This window comes from Durotheca rogersii (assembly GCF_024521655.1).
Source record: "Durotheca rogersii strain YMJ 92031201 chromosome Unknown GGS23scaffold_6, whole genome shotgun sequence".
Classification (NCBI taxonomy): domain Eukaryota; kingdom Fungi; phylum Ascomycota; class Sordariomycetes; order Xylariales; family Xylariaceae; genus Durotheca; species Durotheca rogersii.
The window spans coordinates 1,616,606-1,632,467 of record NW_026251237.1 but is presented as its reverse complement, the minus strand read 5'-3'; the positions used below and the strand labels follow the sequence as shown (position 1 = coordinate 1,632,467).

Here is a 15,862-nt window from a genome sequence, read left to right as displayed (position 1 = left end):
TGTTTTAAGTATCTATATTTATATATAATATATATTTAAAGTATATATTTTAAAGTTATAAGAAAGATAAGAAGCTATTAAAATATATTGAAATTTTATTAAATGAAAAAATTATATAATTAAATATCTTTTAACTAGGCTTATATTTTATTTATAAATAAAATATACCTATATATTCATTGCTTAATCAAAAGTTAAATACTATTCATTTTAAGGTTATTTTAAAAGATATATATAAGAATTTATTTATAAATATACATAATACATAATATTAAATTAATAATAAATATATTTATTTAATTTAATAAAGGTTTCATTTATTTATATTATTATATAAGTTATGAATATAATATTATAGTATAAATATTACGTAATGTAAATGAAATAGAATTTTTATTATTTATATAAGTATTAATAAAATATATTAATATTTCTATTACGAAAAGATTATAAAAATAAATCTTAAAATTAAGATTTTTATAATCAATTATATAGAGAAAGTAATAAAGAAAATAAATTATATTATATATATTTTATCTCTCAAGTTTTATATGTAGAATGCTAAAGAGAAATAGGTATATTATAATATTATAATATAATATTAAATATAATATTATGTATATTAATATAGATATTTTTAGAAGTATATTTATATCTATTTATTATATATATAAAACTCATTTTAAAAATCAATTTTATTTTAAAAAATGATTTAATATCGGTATATTATTTATTAATTTAAAATTATTATATATTTTCAAAGCTTTTACCTTAGTTTAACCGTCTATATTTAGATCGTAACCCCTTTTAGTATTATATAATTTATATTCACCTAAAGAGCTTAAAAAGACGATTCGATTAATATAAATAATAACCTTTAAATCCTTATATTAATAACGTTATACGTGTTTGAAAATAGCGACTTTTTCCGTTTTTTGGTAGGGAGCAGGGTGGCCCGCGGGGGGGTGGCCCGTGGTCCTGTGACAGATGGTACGTTGAAGCGCTACCCGCGCATCCCCCCCCCCCCTTTTTTTCAATTAATTTTTTTTTGGTTCGACAGCGAACTCTGATTCGCTAGCTTCCCAATCGGGACCTGTCGGCACCCGACGAGGGGTTGCCGACTTCAATCTTGCCAGATAGACGTCAACCAGGTACCCCACCAACACTACCTCCTAACCTCCCGAATGTCGTACTGAGCGTGTTCAAGTACTTATTACGTCACCTCTACCACCGCTTGGCCCGGCCTAGACGTCGTGCGAATTCCACTTACTGCTAGGCACCTTAGGTAGAGGTACCTACCTAGGTACTTAATGTTCGCGAACGTGCCCGGCAGTATTGTGAGTAGGTACCTGACGGTGAGCTGTAGGCAAAGCCTCTCATTTCCCGATGCTCCCCGCCGGCCGATTCGCAACCAGCTAAATGTTCCCCGAGACTTTCCAACCCAACATGCTAGAAGTAATATACGGAGGTATATACCCGTAACTCGTGTCGACTACGTGCCTGGGTAGTAGATACCTAGTACCTACTATAATATTAAAAACTGCCCCCTGCTCCTAACAACACGACACCCCAGCAAAAGCAATACCCGAGAGCCTCGTCTCCCGGGCAGCTCTTCGCACTCCCGCAGTGTCTCTAGGCCGTTTCCACCCCATTGCCAACGCGGCATCCGTGGTGGCCTGCCCGAGTTCAACGACAGATGCGTCAGCTGTGAAACCGCCAGGACCATCCATCCAAAGGTGGCAGAAGAGAGATACCTACCTATATATGCTGATGTCGCCTGTCGAGTACTCGGTAACCCTGATTCGATCACGAGCTAGCTCTGCACTCGCCCGTTTCTCTATCCCCACAATGGCCAGAGCCTTCGCGCTGTCGACGGCTGGTCCTTCTGCCGACAGCCCAGCTGTTACCAGTGTGCCTGACCGGCGGGGGCTGCATCTCGAGCGCTTCGAGCTCTTCAGACAATATTCCTGGAGCGTCGGGAGTCGGGTCCGGTAACCTGGTAGACGTCGCGGAACGGTATGGCCTTCCTCGGCTTCAAAAGATGTCGCTCAAGATTTTGTCGCCGGCACGTCTCAGCCTACCCGAAGGCCATCCTGGCTTTCGGATCTAGGACGCGCCAGCACCACCGTCCCTGCCGCCACAACATGGTTTGGCCACCTCGGAGAGCTGCTTTATGGACATAGGTATGACGCACTCCGCTCGCTTCCGTACCATCGACCTGGCCTAAGCGCCAGCTCAGTAGCCAACTTCTCATCTCCGTTAGAACGTCGCTCTGGCCAGGACATCCTATCGGGCGAGTCCCGCCGTCTGTAGAAGACCGATCCTGACATGCGAGAACGGGGCTCAGCATGCGCTGGGTGACTGTCGCTTCGGCGTTGACCCTTGACAAACTTAGGTATACAAACCTTAGGAGGAGCGCAACGGCCTCAGCCCCGGAAAGACTTGCGGCTAGAGAGGGTTCAAATTTCTGAGGACTCCACGCGTCACCATGAAGAGGACGACTGGAAGTGCTACCGGATGAGTAGCATTCCGCAGTTCTAGTTTGCCTATGAAGAATACCGTCTGGAAGCGGTGCCAGACTTTCAAAGGAAACAATAAGGTACTTTTCCTCCCCAGTAGTCAGACCCCCGTGACTGTTAGATGATCAAGATAGCCTGGTACTCGGCCAGCCTAGCCACCAAGCGATAAGGACAGGGCCCTTGCGCGCCGAAGCGAAGTCGTAGGCGCCGATAATGTTATCTTTGTCATCTTCGAACAACGCCTTACATGTGTTCCACCCTCGAATATCCTTCCTTCCGAGAAGAGTAGCTCGAATACATTTATTGGCATCGATATGGCTGAAACGCAGGAATAACTAGCTGCCGCAAGACGTCCCAAGAGCGGGTGACGTGATGTTAACCCGGAGTGGGGAGAACTCCGTATTCACTGGCTGACGAAGGATTGATTCCGGAGGGATCGGGTTCTTCTTCATCACGTATTCCAGCTAGCTGTAGGACCGTTATACCCTGGTCTGCAATTTCGACGGATTGCTCAATGTCGCCTAGATTTTCACTAATAAATAATTATAAGATCAAGCAGTCGTCGAGACCTTATCTGATTCCTTACTAGTTGATATACTAGTGTATTCGATCGAACTCTACACTGCTTTGGTGCTAGGCGAGACTGTTAGGATCTGCCTACATCCTAGGTATCCTTAAAGTTTTGATCAACCCGACTTCTCACTCCCCTGTTACCTCCGGCCAGGCCTTGACCCGATTCGATCGGTACCCGTTTTGCTTGTGCCTTCTGACGAGAGGGTTAGCGTCCAAGCTTCTTTTGAGGTCCCCAACGGATTCAACCTAGACAGCTTAGGCTCAAAACAGCCGTTTGCCCACGTGTTGAGCATCTGAAGTTGGGATGGTCAATGGCCCCCTCTGCTAGACAAGGGCCCTCTCGTAGCGCGCTTGGTTTAGGTTTCATTGACGTAGGGTAGAATTCTAGACGAGAATGTACTGCTGTACGCTGCCGCTGACTTTGATATTGACATGATACGATACGTAAGAAGTGCTTAATATCCGGGAACGCAGTGAAAAACACCGTCTAGACCACCAATTGCTACGTCCCCCTCTCCGCTAAACTGCTCAGTGGGGGGGAAAGGGGGGGTTCTAGCCAACTATTTCGAACGGGACCTGCACCCGTTTGCACCTCGAACAGCTCGTCGGATGATGCTCGTCGCGAATAAAACAAATTACTGGCGTGTGTCACTTTGAAGGTCGCATAACTGGTCATCGGAACAGTTCTTGATTTTCGATGGCTGCCGGGGAAGCATCCCGCATATCGGGTCTGATGCAGTGCCCTGCAGCATGTTGATGGCCCCCTCTCTCCCCCCCCATCTATGTGTATACCCATCCCCCGCCCCCTACCGAATTCACATGCCTCTATAATATCCCCTACCGTCACGGCAGCAGGTAGCTCACCCGGCTAGTCCCCTTGGCTCGGCTAATCTTCTTCACGCTGGTTCTACCGCATAATTCCGTGCTGTCGACGTGCGTGCCTCCGCAGGGATATACCTCGGCGCCGACGATTTTCACCACGCGGAACTTCTCGTCGTCCGCCATGCCCATGGCCTTCCGGTCGGGTATCAGCCGTTCGAGCCCGTTGTCCCTGAAGTCGCCCTCGTCCCACCAATCGATTTCGACGGGCATGTCCCGGCCAACGTACTCGTCCACGCGCGCTTGGATGGCGTCTTTCCACTTGCCCTCGATGAGACCTTGGAATTCGCACGCGGCGGAATCGGGGAAATGCGATGCTTTGAGCTCGTCGAAATTGGCAATCTGCTTCGCGAGGAGGTGGCGGACTGCTGCGCCAAGAACGTGCCCGGCCGTGTGATACCGGGAATACAAATTCCTCCTCTCGCTGTCGATGGTGTGGGTGACGACGTCGCCCGGCTTAAATATCGACGCGGGGTTTGTAAATCGGCCGTAGTGAAGCACTTCGCCGTCGTTTACAGCGCTCATGCGCACCATGGCCACATCAAAACTAGCCCCGTCTGCACTTGTCATGACGCCAACATCTGAAGGTTGGCCGCCGCCCTGGGGATGAAATATCGTCTTATCGGTGACTACGACATGATTATCGTCGGCGGCTTGCTTAAAGAGGCCTCGGTTTGCCTCCTCGAGAACCGCCACTGATCTGACCGCGGTGACAACGGCCGGTAGGGAATGGAGCTTAGCATTGTGCTGAAAGGCGAGAAACGTGCGCTGCATGGCGAAAGCTGGTAGGGTTGGTATCTATGGCCAAATTTTCTTCCTCCTTCAATGGTTGGCGCCTAAGGCGAGCGCTTCCCCCGAGAAGCACGCCCTCTCAAGAGATATTTAATCTGGATGCATCCCCAAAAACCCCTCCGGTCGAGATCCCGGATATTTTTGGTCCTGACAACTCGCGCCTTGAAAGTGGGGATTGGGATCAAGTCAATTGACCACTCAAACGACGAGGCCTATGAACCCCTCCCTCCTCATGCGCCCTTTGTGATCATAGACCCCCTAGTCCGTAATACGGGATAAGCTGATAGCGAGACTGTCGTATCCAGTCCGCCGATCGAAAACATCAGGACATGAACATCGATAGCAATCCGTCGTAGGGGTATATGGATGTTACCGCCCGCCATCGTACACGTACCTACGTGTGTAGGTGCACTCACCGTGCACGATGTCATCCAGGTCTGGTAGATATTATTTCCAGCCAGCGTAGCGCCAACGGAGAACCAAAAACCGTGTCTTGAATGTGGCTTGCTATTATTGGAACGACGATTGGTTGGAGCTTACCGAAACACCTCAATTCAGTGTATTCTTGAACCCCAAATACGCAGAGTTGATGTCCAACTCGAGCTCCCGCGCCTGATCCAGGCTCAGTTCATCGGCCGCCTTCATTTGATTTAATGTGATCAGCCACTGTACTATCTTCCCGCGACTCTCAAAGTCGCGGTCCGTGACCTTGTTTACGCTCTGGATGACCTCGGTAAGGAGGGGATGCAACTGATCCTTGGCTAGGAGCCCTAGACGCAAGGCATCTAAGAAAGTGATGAAATCTTGCGTCGCTTCCAAGATAAGGGTACCAGATTTATTGCTAGCTGGCGCAGATTGCTGAACCGCCCCGGTCGAGGCAGTGACGGTGGTGGATGGCATACCAACCCTCAGTCTCTCTGTAGCCCTAGGGACTTCGAGCTATGCGAACTCGGTTAGCGATGACTGGCGACGGTAGGAGAATTCCTCACATCCCACTCGGCTTTGAATTCTTCCAAGCCGACAAATGCCTTGGCTACAGTCTCGTCTGTCAAGATGGACTTGTACTGCTTTAGAGACCGCTCGCAGATCTCGGTGTAGTCGGCTTCGGGGATGGCGTCTTTTAGAAACGCCCGCTCCAGTTCGTCTAGCGTGACAATAATCGAAAAGAGCTCGGCGAGAGAGTCCTGCAAGTCCCTCTCAGCACGAGTGTCTGCTAGGGTCACTTCCTATAGAGGAGAGTTAGAGAATACTCCTGCCTGTAGAAGAGAGCCGAAGCCATACCTCGTCTAGATTTATCGTAGCGGAAAGGGCAGTATTAGGAACATAGCTATGGGGCATGGGGGCATAAGCCTGTCGGGAGTTCATCATGCCGTCTAGCGTAGGCGAGGCTTAGCGAGAATATCAAGGCGAGTAGGAAGATAATTTACGCAGGCGTTTATCTAGAGGTGAAAAGATTCTAGTTCCTGGGATACAAGTAGGCAGAAGCACTTATCAAGTTTGGTAATGGGATAGACAGGTGAGTTGGATAAGGCAGGCTGAATATGCCATAGGTAGGTAGGTGAAGAGGTGATTGGCTGTAGTCTGCAGGCAAATGTCCGGTAGATACGTGATGCCTTATGTGATCAGAATATGGCAGAATTCATCTTCACCGCCTACATGGCAACTGTATTTGGTTTAGCGCTAAACAGCGATAAGGAAAAGTGCCCCGCGATAAGCTTGACCAAAAAAAAGTGACAGTACAAGAGATTGAACGTCCCAGACCCAACCAATTCCCACGCCCACGGAGTAGCATCTCTACAGACGATATTCATCATGGCGGGCGCAAAGAAGAATTTCAAGGCCACCAAGAAGTTCGAGCAAAAACATCTAAAAGGCGTCTTGGACAATCGCAAAGCCGGCGCGAAGATAAAGCAGAGGCAGCAGATCCAGGCCAAGAAGCAGAGCAGGAAGGCGAAAGATGCCGAGTTCTACAAGGGCGGCGAAGACGCTGGGAAACCCGCCAGGGCCAACGGGGCCAGTAAAACAGTCAACGTGAATGCGATGTCCGTCGATGAATTCTTCGGCGGCGGGTTCGAAATTATCGAGAAGTCCCAGCCGGGCAAGAATAAGTCGTCTAAGAAGCTAGGGAAGCGCAAGCGCGACGAACCCGACGAAGACGAGAACGCATCGGAGGACGGCAGCGACCTCGGCATATCTGCCGAAGGTCCCCCCGTAGCAAGCGACGATGAAGATCTCGGCAGCGATGGAGGCGATGACATTGGCATGAACAAAGATGCTATGGACGCGCTCGCGGAGGACGACCCTGAGTTCTACAAATTTCTGAAGGAGAACGATCCCGAGGCGCTGGAATTCGACGATGCCGACCTGGCCGAAGTTGACGAGCTGAGTGCCGGCGAGGAGGAGGAGGAGGAGGAGGAGGAGGAAGAGGAGAGCCAGCCCAAGAAGAAACGGAAGAAGGACAAGGCACAGCGGAAGACCGAGAAGCTAGACGGGGAAGATAGAGAAGAGAACGAGTTGACACAGGCGACGGTGGCACGGTGGAAAGAAACCATGTCGAAGACCTATTCTCTCAGGGCCGCGAGGCAGGTTGTCCTGGCGTTCCGATCCGCGGCGCATTTGAACGAAGACGAAGAAGAAGAAGGCAGGAAGCAGCCGTACAAGATATCCAATCCGGAGGTCTTCCACGACATTTTGGTGGTCGCGCTGAAGCAGATCCCCGAGGTCATCTCGCACCACGTACCCATCAAGGAGTCCGCGCACGGCAAGGTCCAGGTCCCGACAGATACGAAGAAGTTCAAGACTCTCTCGCTGCTGCTGAAATCCTACGTGTCCGCGATCCTACACCTGCTCGGCACGCTGTCCGACGACGCCACGCTCAAGCTGACGCTGTCGGCCCTCACCCCGCTCGTCCCGTACCTGCTCAGCTTCCGGAAGCTGCTCAAGAACCTCATTAAGACCGTCGTCGGCTTCTGGTCGCAGACGACGAGCAGCGAGTCCACCCGCATCACTGCTTTCCTCGTCTTCCGCCGACTCGTCGTCGTCGGCGACAAGGGCGCGAGGGAGGCCGTGCTCAAGGCCACCTACCAGGGTCTCGTCTCCGGGTCGCGCGTCACCAACGCCAACACGATCCAGGGCGTCAACCTCATGAAGAACTCGGCCGCCGAGCTGTGGGGCCTCGACCAGACCGTTGGCTACACCACCGCCTTCGCCTTCATCCGCCAGCTCGCCATCCACCTGCGCAACAGCATCGTGCACAACCAGAACGAAGCCTACAAGGCCGTCTACAACTGGCAGTACGTCCACTCGCTCGACTTCTGGTCCTGCGTCCTCGCTGAGCACTGCTCCCCGCTCACCGAGGCCGAGGCCGGCCGCGAGTCGCGCCTGCGCCTGCTCGTATACCCCTGGGTCCAGGTCGCGCTCGGCGCCATGCGCCTCGTCCCGACCGCCGCCTTCTTCCCGCTGCGCTTCCATATCGTCCGGTCGCTGCTGCGCGTCGCGCGCGCCACCGGCACGTACATCCCGCTGGCGCCGGCGCTGCTCGAAGTGCTCTCCTCGGCCGAACTACGCCGCGCCCCGAAGCCGTCGACGCTGCGGCCCCTCGACTTCTCCGTGGCCTGCCGGGCGCCGCGCGCGTACCTGCGCACGCGCGTGTACCAGGACGGTACCGGCGAGCAGGTCGCGGCGCTCCTCGCGGAGCACTTCGCGCTGTGGGCCACGAACATCGCCTTCCCAGAGCTCGCGCTGCCGGTGGTCGTGGCGCTGCGGCGCTGGCTCAAGCAGTCGCGGCGCGGGCCCGGCCCCGGCGGCGGCAGCAGGCTGCGCCCCGCGCTCGCGCTCCTCGTCCAGAAGCTCGAGGCTAACGCGCGCTTCATCGAGGCGCGCCGCGCCGCCGTCGACTTCGCGCCGCGCGACCGCGCCCAAGTCGACGCCTTCCTGCGCGACTTCGCCTGGGAGCGCACGCCGCTTGGCGCCTACGTCGTCGCGCAGCGCCAGGCGGCGGCCGAGCGCGCGCGGACCCTCGAGCGCGCCCGCCGCGACGACGACGCTAGGCGCCGCGACGACGAGCGCGAGGCCCGCGAGCAGAAGGCCGGCGAGATGGACGGGGCTGAGGAGGATGAGGAGGGTGCTAGCGACGAGGAGGTGGCGGGCTTAGAGGATGATGATGATAACGATGACGACGCTTTCGACGAGGACGACGACGGAGAAGAGTGAACGAGCGAGGGCGGAATAAGGCACAAGGGTGCAAAGGAGGTGGAGAGGAGAATGTGGGTCGGGAACGCAGCACCCCAACGGATAGGACAGGTACGAAAGGAGGCAGGCGTGGTCTTGTGTTTAATGTAGTCTTGCGGGAGGCTTGATTATATCAGGGTTTATTTGCTGCACAGCGGCGAGCCGTCCGGTGATTGTCAGCACCCAGTTTAGCCTAGCTTAGACGGTGATACTGAGGACATTATCCTAGCAGCCTACGCCTCAACGTACGGGGGTCAACCGATACTACCCGCTACAGCACTCATACTGTCCGCTCTCGGCTGAGGAGGTCGATATACATGCTTGTCACGGGAACACTATATACATACAGGGACGAGAGACAGGGTAACAGACGCGCCTCGGCCTCAAAGTAATATACACGAAAAGCTATCTCACAGCTCTCTTCCTTACGTCAGGAGACACGAGCCCCTGCTGGTTCCGGGCCACGGAGGACACGGCCTAGAGCGTAGCCAGACCGGCCTGGAGCGCTTTGACATAGGTCCAGTCGGACGAGTCTTCGCCCAAGCTCCACGCCACTTTGCGAGTGCAAGAGAAGAAGCACGTCAGCGTTGTCACCACTACGATTGTGCAAGACATAGGAGAGGAGAGAGAGGGAGAAGAAAAAGCCAGAGAGAGGCATGACTTACTCACGCCGCCGAGGCCGCGGGCCTTGACGATGGTCTCGAACTTCTGGGCGATGAACTGGGGAGAGTCCCAGGTCCAGAAGTAGCTGGTGCTCGGGTCCCAGTACCAGACGCCGCCCTTCTCGGTGTCGGGGATGCCGCTGGCGAGCACGGGCGGGGTCTCGCGGAAGGTGACGGCGCCCGACTGGCCGGTGTCGCCGCCGTTGGCGTCCTCGAGCTCGGCGGTGGCGCAGCCTACCGGCTGCGAGCACTCGCCCGTCGTCTTGAAGAACTTGGCGTAGAAGGCGAAGCCCAGGTTCATCTTGCTCGCCGTCATCCCCAGCGACAGGTACTTGTCGATCGTCGCGAGCGAACCCTCGACCGAGGTGTGGTGGTTCGTCTGCGTGTCACGCCTAGACACGGGTTAGCAAGTCACGCTGGCTTCTGCTGCTCACGAGCTTTAAGAGGAGGGGGGGGGGGAGGTCTTCACCTATTCATCAGATCATACGTCATGACCTAGTTAGGACTTTGGTTAGCCTCCAGAACTTTTGATGCGCTCGACGGGCGGCAATCTCGAACTCACGTTGATCGCATCGACCGCGGCGTCGATTAGAGGGACCTGTTCGGGGGTAAACGCTATCATATCCCTCTCTAGTCCCGGGACGGCAATGGACAGCTCCTTGTCACCGATGGCGGCCTTGATCTCCTGAAGGAGCAGGGCGTAGCTGGCGATCTCGTCGGTCTTGCCGGAGTTTGGATTCTGCTTGTAGTCCTCGCCATTGCCGCCGGGATACTCCCAATCGACGTCTACAGGCACGAACGAGGGCAAGTAAGCAGGCTGGCAGCAGCAAGGCGCCAAGTAGGGTAGCGGCTACATACCAACGCAGTCGTATCCTAGCCGGTCGAGGGTGGCGGCGACGCCCTTCGCGTAGGTCTTGCGCGACTCTTCGGTCTTCTGGCCGGTGGTGAAGCCGGCGGAGTCTCCCCACCCCCCGATGGCCATGCAGACCTTGACGCCGTCGTCGAACTGGGTGCGCAGGGTTGCCACGTCCACGAAGGGCGTGGGCGAGCCCGGCGGGTCCGAGGTGAAGAGGGTCGAGCCGGCGAAGGCGGTCACAACGTGGGTTATTCCGGCCGTCTGGCCTTTCGTGGGAGACGCCGCGTGCCACTGGTCGTAGTACATGACGAACCGGTGCGCGGTGGCCGCGGCGGCCGCGGCACAAGCCGACGTGGCGGCTCGGGGGACGTGCATCTCGACGGTCGACAGAACTGCTAGCTCTTCGACGTGCCCAGGATGATGTAGGTGGGTATTTTCCGTATGGTGTTCGCCGGGGCGGGTAACGATAAGTACGGGGAGAAGCGAGAACTGGCGTTGACGAGGCCAGCAGGTTTAGCCTGCAGCACGCCGTGGGCGTATTTATATGCCAGCCCTTTCGGCCGCGCGGTGGAATGCGGCGGGAGAGGGGGGGGGGGGTGCAACGTCGAGACCTTTCCCGCGCCTCTGCATTGTGCCCGATCGACGTAGCAGGCATATTGAAGCCGGCACACGACAGTAAATGAGGCGCCAGCTCGCTCAATGGCGACCCAGTCACGGGCTTCCATTGACGGGCTGGTCACGCTCTCGTCCGCCCCCCACGAGGGTCTCTCATATGGTGTATAGAAGGAATAAAGTGCGTTGGACAGTTGTGCTTTGCTATTCATTCAGCTACTCGGAGCTGTACTCATCTGCGTGTATTCATCCGCCTGTACTCACCTGCGTGTACTCGTCTGCCTCGCACCCTCGCCCGTCCCTCCCGGACGTTGTACGCCCCCCCCTCCGTTGGCATCCGCTCTCGTTCGCCCGTATCCCTAGCAGCGGCCTCACTCAGGCACGGGTAGGCGGGAGTCACCGTGGCTATTAGTCAAGTCATCTCAATGCCACGCAATACCTACCTACCTACCTCCTGATTCTCCATTGTCAGTCCTCCATTGTCGGTCAATTCGAACTTCTCCATTCTCTGGGTTCTCGCTCCCGACGCCCCAGCCGAGTCGAGGGGTCGGATGGATACAGTCCCTTACTTACCCGGGTTGGGTAGTTCCAAAGGTAGGTAGCCAGCTAGGCTAGGCGTCTTTCTACGCTTTGCAGAATTCCCCGTTCCTCTCTCCTCCTCTGTCTCTACTCTGTTCACACCCCCTCGAGTCTGCTGCCTACGCCCACCATACAAAGACCAAAGACAAGGCGCGTAGTGGCTGCGGCACCATGCCGGCCTCCGCGCATCCTGTGATAGCCAGGCCCGGGGGTGGTGCGACAGCTGAGGTGTGAGGTGGATCGCGTTCCTGCGAACTGCCTCTTGGGGCAAGTCGCGATTGACGTTACCCCAGATTCTCAGGGGGTTGGGGAGGCGAGTCCCGAGAGGGAGGTAGAGAAGAGACCCAGGCGGATGCTACCTACGTAGCCGGGCGTGGCGGTCTGAGACAGGAAAAGAGCCGATGCTGCCGAATGAGAGCCGCCGTGTGGGACGAGGCCAGAGACGGAATGATACCTGTCTGGTCATCTTCGCGCCGCAGCTTGGCAGTGATCGTCGGTACCACTTCGTCGGACGGTCACGTCGACGTGCTACCTTGCAAGGCCGCCGTAGATAAGGAGCCGGAGTAGCAAGTCAGCGGCCCCTAATCCCATGTCACGGATGGCACTCGCAAGCCACCGCTATTTGCTGGTCGACTTACGCCAACGGCTATGTCTCAAAGCCGGGCGGGGAGGACGCCTCGGTGGTTTCGACGGCACGCCACGACGTACCTACCTACTTATACCTATAGGGAACTCTTGGCTACAGTCAGATGTCAGATTCCACGCTACGCCCCCATTCCTGATTTCTAATCTGGAGTTCGCGGCTTGAGATGTCTTCCCAAGGACTCCCTCGCTGGAATGGGGTTGATTCAGCGGTCTCACTGCCGTGTAGCCACCGGAATATTAGTTACCTACCACTCGCATTCAACTACCTAACCGCTTCAACTTGGCACCGCCGACCTCGTGGCTTGCAGCAAGTATTACTATATTCCCGACAATCAGGACGCCTCGGAAACGTAGCGGCGGTTTTCCTTGCCGGAAAAAAAAAATAACAATTCTCATTTACAGGAGATAGGCACCTATGTAGGCGATTGATTGATTGTGCCACAGTCTCTCTTGCACCGCAGAGGATATCGTCACTGCGTGGCCACTACGTAAATTGCAATCGAAAAATATCCTCCTATTATCAATCAGCTTTGGCAACGTCCGGAGCATCACAGCCGGGTTCGAGACAATGAACAGAACACGTCGTCGTAGCCAGTGGACAGGAAGCGATACGATTCTTTTCTTCGGATTCGTATCTGGGCTTCGATTACCTACCATAGAACAAGTGCCGCAGTGGTGGGTATAAAAAGAGAAAGACTCCATATATAACCCGATCCCGCCATATTTCATGCGCAGATATCCCTACCCATCCACCCATTCCACTGCCTAGACCTCTGCTGGCTGTTTCCGCTGGGCGTTGAACCGCAAGATGCAGCCTTTTCGTACCCCCGCGAGTCCACAGGCCTGCTTTTCTGGCCAAATTGGCACGAGTGCTTCTATAACTGCTTGCAGACGAGGCAATGCATTTACCGGATGCCAAAGACATCGAATGGACTGCGTGCGAGGATGAGCATTCGACGTAATCTCGCGTGGCTGCGCTGCGTTAGCGGGCCGGTTCTCGCCAAGTCTCGCACTCGCTTTCGTTTAGGGAGGATCCGTCTCCTTGCTCACGCCCAACCGGACCTGAGGCCTCACAGCCCTACCTTAGGTACCCCACCACCATGGCGCAGCAATGCCATCGGCTCATTCGCGATGCCGTCTTCTACTACAAAAACACTCGTCGTCGGTTGCCATGAGTAAACACGCTACCTATCTCTCTATCCTCTGCGTCGATTGACAAATGGCTGCGAAAAAGGAGCAAGAAGCTCGCGGCGAAGCCCTCCCCGCCTACGAGGAGCTACCCGGCCCCTCGTCCTACAACTCCGGCCTGCCGACGGAGGGGCCGTCCGTGGCCGACCCCTTCAACTTCCCCTCCGACACCGACCTGCCGCCGTCGTACTCGGCGGCCGCCGCGGACATCGCCCCAGGCGCGAGCCGCCCCGTCGCGATCCCGCAGGTGTGGGCGGAGCCGACGGCGCCGTTCCTGGACGCGTACCCGCGGGGGGTGCTGCTGCGGCGCGGGGTGACGGCGGAGACGTGGGCGGCGTTCCTGGGGACGCTGTCGGGGTTCCTGGCGGCGACGGTGCCGGCGCAGGCGGTGAGCCACGCGGCGGAGTCGGCGCGGCAGGTGGGCGACGTGCCGCGGCGGTTCGGCAAGGAGACGCTGGCGCACGCGCGCGCGACCGGCCAGGTGATCCGCGACAGCGCGCGCAGGGGCGACTACCTCAGCGCCACGCTCGGCGTGCTCGGCGGCGCCATCGCCCTCCCCGTCGCCGCCTCCCTGAACGCGGCCGGCGCCGCCGTCGCCCTCCCCTTCGTCGCCCTCGACGCCGTCACCCGCAAGCCCCAGACCCCGCGCGAGCGCGCCGTCGCCTACGTCGCCGTCGCGAACCAGAAGTGGCTCCGCCCCCGCGGCCTCCACGCTAGCCTCCTCGACTCCGCAGAGCTCGCCCACCTGCTCGGCCTGCCCGCCCGCCAGCTGCTGCAGCTCGCGGGTACTACTAAGGACGGGAGCGCCGCCGCGCAGCTCGCCGCCCTGTGCCCCCATGTCGCCGAGCTCGAGGTGAATGGCCCCGCCGCCCTCGAACTAGACCCTAGCACCTTCTGGCTCGTCGTGAGCGAGAAGAGTCCGGAGGAGGACGAGCGGGCCGGCAAGAAGGACAAAGGAAAGGGTAAGGGCAAGGGAAAGGGCAAGGGCAAGGGCAAGAACAAGGGGAGCGCGGAGTAGAGAGCCGGCTAGGATAGGGACCGTACGTGTGTATTCGTGGATACTCGGGTGTCTTTGGTCGAGGGAAACTACTTTATCGAACTGGCCGGGCAATAAGTCCGAATCCGGGGAAACTTATAGTTGCAGGGCGTCTCTAGAGGGGATTGTGAGGAGGTATTTTGCGATGGAAAATCTCGTTATAAATGCATACCTAACTCTAAGTTGCATATGGGCATAGAAGAGATGTGTTTATGTTTCTATTCATGTGTGCACCGGTTTTATCTCATATTAATTGTGGTTTGGTGCACACTTCGGATGCTCCAACAATGCAGCACAAAAGCACGCGCAATATCAAGCCACCATTATATTCCCCTTTATCTATTTGATACCTATCGTGAAACAATTGCTGTCTTGATCAAACATCATTATTACTTATTCATCGAATACTTGTATGGCTGACCGTGGCGGCATTGGTGTAATGACCAATTGGTAACGTTTTCTAGTGCCCAGAGATATAGCCAGCTTCCCGGTCAGAGCCTCCAAGCCCTGACCCACCCCTTTCCTCTTTTTAACACCGTATCGACGGCTCCGAGCAGTAGTGCCGAATGGGGAAAGCGATCCTGCTATCCGGAAGACCAGCGACGACGCCTCTTGGCCGACCTCCCCACCGGCACACGGGTGGCCAGACCGGACGGTGAGAGAGGGATATGACACTCGCTAATTCGGAACAGCTTCCGAAGGATCGATTCGCCTGGCAGGTATGAAAGGGGGGAGGGGGAAAGGGGGGGGCACTACGATAGAGAGGAAGAGACAGAGAGAGAGAGAGAGAGAGAGCCGCAACGAATTCTAGTTATTCTCCTGCGGCACGTAGACGAGATCGCTGCCAAGCCAGATCTTCTAGAGATCAGCGGCGGGCGGGTCGACGTGCCATTGGCCCCGGAAGGCAGAGAGTCTGACTCCGGCCCTTGCCCCCGGCACGGCGTAGGATTCGCTTGCGACGACATCGTATGACTAAGGCAGGACGGGAAACGAGTGTGCGTATACAAAGAGAGAGAGACGGAAAGGAAGGAAAGGGGGGAAAGGGGAGCGTACGTGTATGTGTGCGAACACGCACCGCGGGAGAATAAGAGATACCACCTCCTCGCCTGGCAGCGAAGGGGGCGGGAAGCGTGGGGTGAAGCCCACGCGGTGCGAACCAGGAGCTAGGTCACGGTAGGCGTAGTAAGTAAGGGAAGATAAGAACAAATTAGCCGCGGTGGATCCTTACTCCTCCTATTGTGGACTGGCTATAAGTGCGAAAACCCACGATCGGAATTCAGCCTAAATCCGT

The 15,862-nt window shown here is 55.3% G+C and overlaps 6 protein-coding genes across 6 annotated transcripts; 3 read left to right on the top strand and 3 right to left on the bottom strand.

Moving 5' to 3' along the window:
- Window positions 1–1,848: 1,848 nt before the first annotated feature.
- Window positions 1,849–2,227, top strand: GGS23DRAFT_595558 (uncharacterized protein; the record flags this gene model as incomplete). Its single annotated transcript, XM_051518332.1, has 2 exons — window positions 1,849–1,986; window positions 2,111–2,227. The coding sequence occupies 2 exons, from the start codon at window positions 1,849–1,851 to the stop codon at window positions 2,225–2,227; spliced, it is 255 nt and encodes an 84-aa protein (XP_051373575.1).
- A 1,661-nt stretch (window positions 2,228–3,888) lies between these two features.
- GGS23DRAFT_466961 (ThrRS/AlaRS common domain-containing protein) lies at window positions 3,889–5,028 on the bottom strand. Its single transcript, XM_051514179.1, has one exon. It carries the CDS (start codon window positions 4,743–4,745, stop codon window positions 3,936–3,938), a length of 810 nt encoding a protein of 269 aa, XP_051373574.1. The 5' UTR covers window positions 4,746–5,028; the 3' UTR covers window positions 3,889–3,935.
- On the bottom strand, window positions 5,029–6,370 carry GGS23DRAFT_466963 (ESCRT-1 complex, Vps28 subunit). The gene is made up of 3 exons (XM_051514180.1): window positions 6,045–6,370; window positions 5,753–5,989; window positions 5,029–5,702 (listed from the first exon to the last, which is right to left on the bottom strand). The coding sequence occupies exons 1-3, from the start codon at window positions 6,129–6,131 to the stop codon at window positions 5,313–5,315; spliced, it is 714 nt and encodes a 237-aa protein (XP_051373573.1). The 5' UTR covers window positions 6,132–6,370; the 3' UTR covers window positions 5,029–5,312.
- Window positions 6,371–6,440: 70 nt separating this feature from the next.
- GGS23DRAFT_466820 (Noc2p family protein) lies at window positions 6,441–9,222 on the top strand. The gene has a single exon (XM_051514175.1). It carries the CDS (start codon window positions 6,576–6,578, stop codon window positions 8,973–8,975), a length of 2,400 nt encoding a protein of 799 aa, XP_051373572.1. The 5' UTR covers window positions 6,441–6,575; the 3' UTR covers window positions 8,976–9,222.
- On the bottom strand, window positions 9,223–11,038 carry GGS23DRAFT_466828 (glycoside hydrolase family 18 protein). The gene is made up of 5 exons (XM_051514176.1): window positions 10,514–11,038; window positions 10,218–10,441; window positions 10,125–10,150; window positions 9,659–10,047; window positions 9,223–9,547 (listed from the first exon to the last, which is right to left on the bottom strand). Exons 1-5 carry the CDS (start codon window positions 10,884–10,886, stop codon window positions 9,471–9,473), a joined length of 1,089 nt encoding a protein of 362 aa, XP_051373571.1. The 5' UTR covers window positions 10,887–11,038; the 3' UTR covers window positions 9,223–9,470.
- Window positions 11,039–13,321: 2,283 nt separating this feature from the next.
- Window positions 13,322–14,657, top strand: GGS23DRAFT_466844 (uncharacterized protein). Its single transcript, XM_051514177.1, has one exon. The coding sequence runs from the start codon at window positions 13,567–13,569 to the stop codon at window positions 14,551–14,553; it is 987 nt and encodes a 328-aa protein (XP_051373570.1). The 5' UTR covers window positions 13,322–13,566; the 3' UTR covers window positions 14,554–14,657.
- The last annotated feature ends 1,205 nt before the right edge of the window (window positions 14,658–15,862 follow it).